The sequence below is a fragment of the Uloborus diversus genome, chromosome 5 (genome assembly GCF_026930045.1).
Source record: "Uloborus diversus isolate 005 chromosome 5, Udiv.v.3.1, whole genome shotgun sequence".
Lineage (NCBI taxonomy): Eukaryota > Metazoa > Arthropoda > Arachnida > Araneae > Uloboridae > Uloborus > Uloborus diversus.
In genome coordinates, this window is record NC_072735.1 from 65,526,431 (window position 1) to 65,538,658 (window position 12,228).

Consider the following 12,228-nt stretch of genomic DNA (forward strand, 5'->3'; position numbering starts at 1 on the left):
GAAATGTCAAATATATCCTAAAAAATTCATATATTTTTTACATTATATTAGTCAACAATATAACAACTTTTTAGTAACGCTAACAAAATTCGTGGTTGTTTCACAAAATAAGATTGTATGTGACAAAACATAAGTTTCAAGGATTTTAAATATAATACGAGTTAAAATATGAAAGCCATAACGTATGAAGATGAAGCCAAGCTTTCACGACTGCACAAGGAGCATTTGTAAACAAAATTTATAAGTCTCAATACAAAATTTAACTAGCGTAATATCCATACACGACTTGCAGCATTTAAAAACTTGATACATATTGTGTTCAAATAATTATTTAATTAGACCAAGAATGTAGTTCAGAGTTTTAAAAATACAGAACTTTATGACAATCGCGACTATTACAATGAACTTTGTTTTCAAACGGACAGGTTGCAAGCAAAGGCGCTTGAGCAGAGCATAAGTAGCATTGCGCTCCGCAAAGAGCAGCACTGCGAAATTCTCGCCAACCATTTTGGCAGCTTCCGAATTTCGCCAATGCACTGTAATTGAGAGGGTTTCAAAATCGCTTGCCGGCGCCCAAAGTTCCCGGCGCCTAAAATGCTCTGCGCCCAAAACGCTCTGCGCCCAAAGTTCCCGGCGCCCAAAGTGCTCGGCGCCCAAAGTTCCCGGCGCCCAAAACGCTCGGCGCCCAAAGTTCCCGGCGCCCTAAACGCTCGGCGTCCAAAGTGCTCTGCGCCCAAAGTTCCCGGCGCCCAAAATGCTCTGCGCCCAAAGTTCCCGGCACCCAAAGTGCTCGGCGCCCAATGTTCCCATTTCGGCACACGTAACCGCCCAGGAGCAGAGGCAGACTTGGGGGGGGGGGGGGGAAGGAGCCGTTTCTAGAAACAATAACTCCAATGAGTAGGGTCCTGTCTCAGTTCGTGATTGCGAAAAACATAATTTGAATTCAAAATTTCAGAATTCAAATGAACTTTTTTTTTTCTACTCCATCCCCCCCCCCCCTCACACCATTTCAAATCAACTCCTTCATGACTTTCCCTCATACAGGGTAAAAGAGCTCCGCTCTGGCCCATATAAATTCCTATCTGTATTATAATAGAACGCTGTGGTTAGTAACTTTATAGTCACCTTTTGATTTCGTCGACCGGTAACGCAACCATTTAATTTCTTGAAAGAGTTTCTTCTCCAGCTTCCGGCTACTTTAAAAAAGTTTTATGTCAGCGGATGGCAAGGGTGATCGAATCTTCGAATTTAATATTTGTTTACAATTTGTTGTCAAAGTCAACAGTCAGCAAGATTTGAATGACCTTTGACACAGTAATTAATTTGATACAATGATGGACCTTTTCCGTCACCGGAGCATCAAAAATGAATGTTTATTTATCTACCCTATCTTTTGATGCGTATCAAGAGATCTATGCTTCCTCAAAACGCACATTATTTTGGAAAAACTCTTAGTTAGCTCTTAGTTTCAAGCTTTCTAAACTTTCTAAAGAACAATGTAAGCATTTTTTCTCTTTCGTTAGATTATATTCATTAATTTTCAAACTTTGTGCGGACTGATTTTTAGGGGATGTTTCGATAATTGGGAATCAGGCGCGGTTTGTCTCATTTTTGGCGTAAATAATTTTTGGATATTGTTTTGCTAAACCTGCTGATTTATCGTAACCCTATGTAAATTGATGTTTCCGATCTCTTTGTTTGGATTTGCAAAGAAAATACCTCTCGCGCAAGCGCTGGAGCCAAAAATTGACGCCAATGAAGAAAGATCGCCAGATTAGCAATTATCGAAATATCCCTGATTTTTACATACTCTTCTCCCTTGCAAAGTTTCTCCATATTTTAAGGATTTTATTTGGAATTAAATTACGTGCTATATTATACATATTCAAATTTTTGATTATTTGTCAATTGTTTGCTGTGCAGGAAAATAAACTCGTTCAGCAACCTAGTTTAACGTTCGTTTAACAGAATCGAAAAATTGCAACTGCTAGAATTTTCAATTGTAGAAGATGTTCTCCTTTGAAACAAAGAAGACCATTTTTTATTTAATCGGAAACTTACTAAATTCTTCAGAAATTTCTGATAATGTGTTGAATACATTTTCAACTGAATCCTTCATTGCAATGTCTGACAAGACATATTATTCACCCAATTTTGTATGTGGACCTTAAAATAATACTAGCACCCATAAACTAACCAATCAACTAACATTATTGTATTTATAATAATTTATTATTCATTTTTGTCTTACACTATTTCTTCCTCAGTGTATCTGTTCACTGTTTGAAAATAATCTAGTACTCACATGACATATCACATTTTAGCATCAACAAATAAATTAATACAAAAATTTAAAAAATGCAAGGTCAACGTGGCATTGTTTGAAAAAAAGAAAAAGAAAAAAAGTGCCCCTCTGCCAATGAATACTAATTTATTCACAGTAAAATTAAAGTAATCTAAACTAGTGTCTTATTATGGGTGTATTCAGAAACGCAGTTATTTATGCCCCGTCACTTTCATAAGAAAAGAGGCAGTGTCCCTTCACTTTTCAGTGTTAAAAATTAATAATCAATTAAAAAATGATTTTTTACAGGGTGGATTGATTTTTCCCCAGAAGAACAACTAAAAGTTCTTTATTAATGAACTTTTCTGATCCTATTTCATAAAAATGGAACTTTGAATTGGAAAGGGTCTGAAGTGGCCATCCATACCCATTTCTGGTGTCAAATTACGCATTTTTGGGAAGTCATAGAATCAGAAATGTTAAAAGCCTTTAACCAAATTCTGCAGAAATACAGCTTTAGGCTTCAGGGACCACGCCCCTAACCTGCCTGCACTTTTTTAGTGCACCAGCCACCTATGACAGAAAGCTTAAAACAATAATTTTTCTAATGTTTTAAAAGATTGTAATCTATGGTAACTCGTGACATGACAAGGTTACCAAGGATTTAAATAACAAAAATTGAATTTTATTTATATTGATTTTCAAAAAGCTTTCCCTGATGCTGCGTGTTCCTTTTCCAACAAACTGGCTAATATTGAAATAGTGGGAAAACTTTTGGGATTTTAGAAATTAGTTAACTGGAAAGAAACAAAGAGTATTAGTTGTTTGGAGAAATCATTCCTAGTGGAGTGATGTTTTAAGTAGGGTTCCCCAAAGCTTAGTTTTAAAGCCTCCTGCATTTATTATATTCATGAATGAATGAATGATAATAATAAAAATATTTTTTAAAAAATTAATAGTTGTGCCGATAATGTCATGATAAAAAATAAACTTAATGATCATGACAAATTCAGAGAGCATATAAATGACATTACTGCAAGTGGGCTCATTTTTTGAAATAAAAATAAAAATAGAGGTATACTTCAAGAAAAAAAAAGAGAAATTTTTTTCTAAATTTCCTTATACTTTGAAGGGTTTAAGTATTTTTCTTTCTAAAATATTCAGTCATTCTTAGAGGCAGAATTCAGAAAAACGAAAGCATGAAAAAATATTTAAGTATTTTATTTCAGGATTGCCCACCTAAGGTGAGTCATGGCACAGATTAAGCCTTTAAAATTTTTAGGGAGTGTTTTTAGAGGTATTTTTTTTCTTTTGGGGGTCTCACTTTTAGGTGGGGTGTCCGTGGTATTTAGAGGGGGGGGGGGGTGCACCATTGTTCCTGAGTGGGATGGGCAAGCCTGTTTATATCAATAATAACAAGTAAAATTTTGATTGTTTTAGCAGTACAAGTTTGACATCAAAGTTTTAATCGAGTGAGACCACCACATAAGGGGCAGTTCACAAATGATGTCACACTTTAAGAGGAAGAAGTAACAAAAAGTGTGACAGCACATTTTTAATAAGAATATGTTTGTGAAAATAATGTGACATGTGACCAAGGGGAGGGGCATGGGCGGATTTGTAGGGGGGCAGAAGGAGCAATGCCCCCCCAGTTTTGGGAGGACTTTATGTAGTAGTAACAACACATCTTCCAAAAAATATATATATATTTTTTCTTTTTTGAATAGTTCAGAAGGGCATGGGTGGATTTATAGGGGGCAATGCCCCCCAGTTTTGGGAGGACTTTATATAGTAACAACATATCTTCCAACATCTTAAAACAAAAAATCATGACTTTTTCTTTTTCGAATAGTTCAATGAAAATTACAGAAAAGCGAATGTCCTTTTCTGATGAGAGAAAAGAAACGAAAAAAAAAAGAACATTAAATACAAATAGTACAGCTGTCGCTTGGGTGCTGAAAATGTGTTTAAATTACACTGCTTTGGATGAAAACCATTTGGGCAAGTATATGAATGAAAATCTAGGCTAAACGAGCTATACATTAAGCTGCAACACTTATAATAATTGATGATTATTTTAACGAATTAGAACCTAAAGCAAAGGGAAAAAAACTCCTCCCCCCATTTGCACTAACAGAACGATCTATTCGTTATGATTTGTGTCCACATTTCAAGTATATTTGTGCATAATAATTATGTTCTTAGTAGATTAATTGGCTTTTTGAGAAATTCTAAAAAACATAGTTTTTTTCCTTCTCTCTCTGTGTGTTTTTTTTTAAGAGAGAGAGAGAAAATAAATACTATCGCAAACTGAATAAATTTCTGTTATCTCAGTGTTCTGATTAAATGAATCTTTTTACTTAGAGGGAGATAGTTCAATTTTACTTACTTTATGCATACTGTTTAAAAAGTAAGGTAAGTCATAATCATCTAAGTCTAAGTGAGTCAGTCCTTGTAATTATTGAAATCTAAATAATTGAGTCATCAAAAGTTTTGGAAAAATTTGCTGAAATTTTATAAAAGTCTATAAAAGCCTAACAAAGATTGATAAAATTGTAAAAATCCTTTAACCGTAAAAACTGATGAATTTTCGTAAAAATTACAAAAAATCAATCAAAAATTTGCAGGTCAGAGTGAATTACAAACAGGGCTGAATTCGACTATAAGAAAAACAAACTATTGCTTTGAAGTGCGTCCCTAACTCCCCCCCCCCCCAAAAAAAATCATGATTTGTTCTTTAAAAAATGGAAATTGCTTCAGAAAATTAATTTCATTTTTAAGTGCTTGAAAACCTTGAATATTTGGAAACGTGTGGCTACAAACCTTAAATTTTAAAATTTCTGACAAATGGTAGAGGGAGAGGAATGCCAAAAGATGTCAAATTCAGCTCCTTGCCACATCCTGTATTAAAAATATAAAAATCATGGTTCTCACGTTTGTAACATATTATTCGAAATAAATTTTTGTGACTCACATGTTTCATATCTTGCTATTTATTCAATCCCGAATGGGTTATTCCATATCAAATCAACCAATAAAAAATAAATTTTGAAGGTCAATGTTTTGGATTATTATGATTTTTTGTCTGTTTGTTATACTTAAATCCATGATGAAAAAACTGAAGTTTCAAATTTTTTCAACAATTCTTTGCAAAGTTATACATTTTTTAAATTTTGGAGGAATCCGAAATTTTGCATTGATTACAATCTTAAAAGGGCTATTATTAGAGTACTATTTGACTTAGAAGTCTACAATTGGTGCTGTTTTGTTTAGTCTTTTATAAGGTTTTCAAAAATATATAACAAAACCCAGTTGCTAAAAAAATATTTTTTTAATTTTTTTATTAAAAAAGTTTTTTTTAATTTGTAAAAATTCAAAATCGAAATTTTTAATTTTCTTGAAAAAAATATATGTTACTTAGTCTTTTGTTAGCAACATTTATTCAAAATTTCAAGATGGCATTCTTTTGGTATCATGCAGAAAAAAAATTTTTTCCTCTTTCAACAGTGCTTTAATGGGTCATTCCATGTCAAATCAACCAATAAAAAATAAATTTTTAAGGTCAATGTTTTAGAATGTAATGATTTTTTATCTGTCTATGATACACACCTCCATGATGACAAATCTGAAATTTCAAATTATTTCAACAACTCTTTCCAAAGTTATAAATTTTTTTAACTCTGGAAGCATCTTAAATTTTACATTGTTTAGTAATCTTTAAAAGGCTATTATCAAAGAACTAATTGACTTAAAAGGTTAAAACTTGTGCTGTTTTGTTCAGTATTTTAGGAAGTTAAAAAATATATATAACAAAACAGCTACAAAAAAATCATTTATTTAAAAAAAAATATTTTGCAAAAATTAAAAATCAAAATTTTTAATTTTCTTGAAAAAAAAAAAAAAAAAAAAAAAAAACAGGGTACTTAGTTTTCTTTAGGCAACATAAATTCAAAATTTCATGATGGCATTTTTGTGGTATCATGGAGAAAAAAAAATTTCTCTTTCAAACAGTTGCTTTAATTTTATTTGTAAAAAACATTTGTTCTAATGAAAAGTAGTTAAGGTTTAAACCAGGACTATTGCATAGAAAAACAAGTACTTGGCAGCATTGCAAGCATATTAACAAGTTCAAACAATTTTTTCGGTGAAAAAATATTTATTATTGAATAAAAAATCTAAATTTTATTTAAATTTGAAAACTTCAATTTAAAAGTTACTGAAGCTTTTTTAGCCATATTTTAAAAGCAAATTTAAGTTTTATTTATATATAATTTAATTGCTACAACATAAAATTTAATATTTTTTTAAGCCCATTAAGAAGCAGTTTGAGATGTGTGTAACTCACTTTGCTACTATAGAACTCGATTTGTAGGTCCTATAGTATAGATATGCTTTCTTCTTACGTAAGATTTCAATTACTTTTGCCATCTCCTCTTTCGAGACTTGGTATGTTCTGCTTGTAGCAGTGACAGGATGTAATTTGCACAGAACAAAATTTTTAGGAATGGTCAAAATGTCTGCTTTTCTTGGATAAATGAATGATGATGATGGTCCGCTAGGATAAAGGAAAGAAACCTGGATTTCTTCTTCTACCTGGTCTTTTGAAATTACATATCCTATCCACCATTTGCTGTCATAGGCACAAGCAATATAGCCCACAATTTCTTCAAACTGTACATCCCCATTATGAGGGCTCATGAACTCGGGATCCTCTGTACTAGAGCCTGGTTTTGGATCTTTGTTGAACTCATTCATAACATCATCAGTTTCAGGAACTGAAGAACGTTTTTGCTTACTTAATTGTATGCGACAAGCAGTACAAATTTTCATTCCTTCTTCAATGTCATATGTTAGTGTTGTCATCCACAAGCTTGCAGTTCTTAGATCTTTTTTCACCCAATGTCCTTCCTTTTTAAATGGATTGCAGCAAAATATGCTCCATTGTTTATCCATTTTCAACTGAAAGTTGGCTCTTAACAAAAATATGCATAAATTTAACATTAAAATAAGAATAAAACTTGGAAAAAAAATTCTCAAAGAAAGCAAGCAGTAAAATTTAGAATGTGCACTATCCAAGAACATACAAAGTTCTGAAGATTTCAATGCCTCTGTAGTGGGAGAAAGCAGACGGGTTTCATATTACACCAGGAGAAAGCCTAAGGGTTAGTTACAGCAGGCAGCTGATGAGTGGAAGTGGCTACTTAGGGGATGGGTAGCAGGGATGTAGGTGCTGAAGCATGACTCATGATGGTCAAGCCCTTCTACTGTATCAACCCATGAACATAGGATTGAAAAAATGTTGATTGGAGACCTTTGCTTTACTGAATTATTTCAACACTTTCGATTACGGACCATTTGCCATCGATAAGTAGACTAATATATTTTCAATTAATAAATTTTAATTCTTGGCTATTTAAAAAAACCTGCATATATATATATACATATATACATACATATATATATTTCTGTATAAATAAACATCTATATATATTTAAAGGAATCAAGCCAAGGGTGCCAATAACACCTCCTCAAATACTGTACAACCCCCCCCCCCCCCCACACAGGGATGAAACCTCTTTACAGAGAAAAATGCCCCTTAAAAATCTTAATGGCACTGTCTTTGCCATCCCTCCACCCTCCACCCCCTTTGGATGATCCAGCTGATCAAGCAGTATGAATTGTTACATGAATAAAGATCTTGAAAGAGTAAATATTTTTTTTCTTATGATACCACAATAATGCCATCATGAAATTTTGCGTAAATGTTGCTAAAGTAAGACTTAATAACATAGATTTTTTTCAAAAAAATTAAAAATTTCGATTTTGAGTTTTTTCAAATTAAAAATTTTTTTTTCAAAAAAATGTTAAAAAAAAGAAAAAGGTAGAACTAGGTCATGTCATATATTTTATAAACCCTTATTAAATACAGAACAAAACACTACCAGTTTTAACTCTTTGAGTCAAATAGTTTTTTAATTACGGCCATTTAAAGAAAACGTGTCAGGAAAAATTTTCAATTTCATCAAAACTTTAAAATATTATAATTCGAAAACAAATGAGTGAAAAAATCCAAAACTTTGTATATTTTCTCTGTTGTGGTAATACTCCATTGGAACAAAAAATGAGCAAAATCTAAAGACATGACGTTTTGACCATTGGTTGATTTAATATGGAATTACCCTAATGCAGTATTTTGGAAATTCTTTTGTATTGATTGCTTTTATCTTACTTCTTTTACATATTGTCTATCTGTTTAGCACAGAAAAAAACACACACTACTTCTATTTCTTTTCGTTTTCTACCCCACTTGCAACTGAAGAAAAGTTGTTGTCATGAGAAAGCTATGGTTTCTTTTTTCTTTTAAATTTAAAATAGCTATTTCTTACAAAGTTAGAACTGGACTGTAAAAATTTACAATCAAGTACTAAAATATCAGAGACTGGAAAGTACAAATGAAGTGCATTAAATAATTTTATGTATTCTAGAGTCCTCAAAATAATTAGATAAGTCTTTGAGAATACTAAGCAAAGTGGACTTCAATTACTTCTACTGCATATTGTTAATCTGTTTAGCCAGGAAAAAAAATGATACATTAACTCTATTACTTTTTGTTTTCTGCACTACTTATAATTAGAAAAGGTTGTTGTAATGAGAAATCTACATTTTATTTCTTCTTTCAAACTTAAAATGGCTCTTTCTTACAAAGTTTGAACAATACTGTACAACTGTATAATCTAGTTCTCAATTTCTATGTCTATCCAGTTAACCTTTATAAGGCTTCAAAATGCAGAATTTTATATCCATTTTACAAAATTTCCTCTGGGGGAGAAACTCCCGGCCCCCTCAAGTTGGAGATATTCTATTTCCCACTTAAAAGGGAGCCCTGCGTCACTCTCTTCATACCACGTCCTTCTCTTAAGGTTGATTCAGAAAGGACAGCATGAAAACACACATTAATGACAACAACACACACAAAAGCTTAAGCATGGACTTATGCATCACAGGAAACAGACAAAAACATGGGAGTGGGAGGCGATAAAAATGTTGCTAAAAAAAATCCTGCCCTCCCCCCCATGAACTCAGTCTTAAATCTGCTTATGGGAAGGGGAGGAGGAAAAGTAAAGTGTGACACGTAGTGACAAAAGGGGGGGGGGAGTCAAAAATTTAAAAAAAAAGTGACATCATTTATGGACAGCTCCTAATGACTGATTTTCAATTGAATTCTCGGTGAACTATTTCTCAAAAAGTTTTAGTTTAATTTTTTGTTTTAATGTAAAAATTTAATACTTCTTTCAAGACTTCACCTATTAGTATTTGTGACTACTTACAAAAAGGTTCATTAAATGTTCTTCCTTTTTAAAAAAAAATTTCTGTATTATGTTATTTTACTTATAGTTTTATGTTTCTCTTTTTAAAATAATTGATCAATTGATGTTCTTTAATGAAGTGATGGTCACTAGCTGGTTGTTTTACATCTAATTTCAGATGACATCTGTGAAAAATCGTTTCAAACTTTGCACTTTTGACGTCACAAATACTCTGCTTAAATTTCGGCAGCCTGTTGGTGAACAATATGCAAAAGTTGGCTTGATGTATGGAGTAAATAGAAAACCAGAGAAACTGACTAGATCTTTTATGCAGCACTGGAAAACTATGAATGCAAAATATCCTAATTTTGGTCAAAGCAGTGGTTTGAAGTCTGAATTATGGTGGAAACAATTGGTTCAGCAAGTGTTTGCTACAGATGATGAGGAACTCAGTAGCACAGAACTTGATTCTATATCTAGCCATTTATTTGATTTATACAAGGGGGGTGCCTGTTGGACTGTTGTTCCTGAAGCTAAGACAATATTAAAAAGATTAAGGCAAAATGGTTTGACTTTAGGTGTTATATCAAACTTTGATGAGCGTTTGGACTCTGTTCTGTTATCTACTGGTTTGAAATCATTCTTTGATTTTATACTTGCATCATACATTGTACAGGTTGCAAAACCAAGTAAAGATATTTTTAATCTTGCTCTAAATCAAGTTCCTGGCTTGAAATCTTATGCTGCTATACACATAGGAGATAACATAGAGTTGGATTATTTAGCAGCAAAAAATTCAGGCTGGAATGCATTATTGATAAGTGATAATAAAAATAGTGAAGAAATACATAAAGTGAATCCCAGTGATATAATTCAAGACGTTACTGAAATTGAGAGACATTTATTATAATACATTAATTATCTTCAGTGGTGTAGTAAAAAGGGTTTATGCTCATTCAAGAATTAAAAATATGTTACTATGGAAGTCCAAAATTGGTGAATGTCAACATTCATTGATTAATATACAAACATTTGATCTTTTGCTGATGTATTTGCTTTGCAATTGTTGACATTCACTGGCAAATTTCAGCATATTTACCAAATTTTGGTCTTTCATCATAACATATATACATACAGGGGTGCCCATCCCCCTAAGAGCGATAGTGCTCTCTTCCCCTCTTCTATTTTTTAATAAAAGTGTTACATTTGGGACCTGGTTTAGAAATTTTGAGACAGTGTGCCCAACACATCTGCAGGAGTCCCCTTGAATAGCACAAACAATGAAAATGCTGTAAAGAGCAACCGTAAGCCTTTTATTTTAATGCTACAGGTTAAGGCACACTGAGAATGTAGACTATCTAAGGGTTGCTAGTATGCAAAAAATAGCTGTTTTGTGATTAAAAACCACATTGCTATACACTTTAAGTATAATTCTTGATTTTAAAAACCATAACAAATTAAAGCAATATTTTTGTATAATATTTTGGGGCCTCCGGCACTAGGGGGTTTCTAATCCGGGCTTCTTAAGCATAGTAATAAATCAGGCCCTAGTTACATCAGCAATAATACAGCGACAAGGAAAATAATAATGGTGCTATTTTTCCCCTAATGTAATATTTTTAAAACTGAAATAACATTTTATATTTAAAAACAGGAATAATGCTGCAAACAAGTCTTATACGAAATAAGAAATGCTACATGGCCCACAGTTTATGAACCTGTTTAATTGCTCAGTTTTTCATTTTTAAGGAATAATGAACTTGAAACTATGCTACCTTCTTTAAAAGGTTATTTTTATCATTTGTCATAAAACACATTTTACAATTGAATAGCAACGTGATGTTTAGTTTCTAAAGCCTGCAGTTTGAATTTTAAGTTATATGATCTTTGAAATTTTATTTTATGTCTCTTAATGACTCCTTTGTATGTTTTTAAAAGTTTATATGAATGTTGCATGTCTTTAAATTTTTATTTTTAATAAAAAAAAATTCTATATGAGTTTCTTTCATTCCTTTTTCTGTTAAATGGATTTGCTTTTCATATGAATACCGGGCTATACACTGACTACCAATAAGTATTTGGACACCTGTGATAGAAAAGAAAAACTAACTTTATTCAAAATCAATAGTTGGTAGAGCCTCCATGAGAGGCAATTACAACGTGAACCCTCCGGGGTATACTTTCCACAAGTCTTTGTATGACAGCTAGTGGTATTTTCTTCCACTCAGCTTGGAGAAGAGACGTTCTCCAGGTAGACGCCAGACCCAGACCTTGCCATCAGAAACCATAACAAATTAAAGCAAAGAGTGAACCTGTTTCCACTGATCTACGGTCTAATTTCAATGTGCTTTGCAACACATTAACCGAGCAGCGAGGTTAGACTTTGCAATCAAAGGCTTATGGGCAGCAGCACGACCATGAAAACCAAGTAGATGTGCTTCCTTAAGGATGGTATTATATGAAACAATACTCCCGGATGCTTGTTGAAACTCCTCGCGGATGAGGGCCATTGGTTGGGTGCGGTTCTTCTGAATTTCTCTGGACAGCACTGGTTGGTCTCTATCTCCCAGTTTCGTTGGTCTGCCGACTCGGGGCACATTCCGACAATGACTGCTCACCTTCCACTTCTTAATCACA

At 32.8% G+C, this 12,228-nt stretch overlaps 1 protein-coding gene across 1 annotated transcript; it reads left to right on the forward strand.

Moving 5' to 3' along the window:
• Positions 1–1,277: 1,277 nt before the first annotated feature.
• On the forward strand, positions 1,278–11,567 carry LOC129222275 (rhythmically expressed gene 2 protein-like). Its single transcript, XM_054856757.1, has 2 exons — positions 1,278–1,498; positions 9,770–11,567. Exon 2 carries the CDS (start codon positions 9,770–9,772, stop codon positions 10,499–10,501), a length of 732 nt encoding a protein of 243 aa, XP_054712732.1. The 5' UTR covers positions 1,278–1,498; the 3' UTR covers positions 10,502–11,567.
• Positions 11,568–12,228: the final 661 nt, after the last annotated feature.

Bases quoted from the DNA above. Each gene is read 5' to 3' on its own strand.
- LOC129222275 (XM_054856757.1), top strand. From the start codon at position 9,770: ATGACATCTGTGAAAAATCGTTTCAAACTTTGCACTTTTGACGTCACA.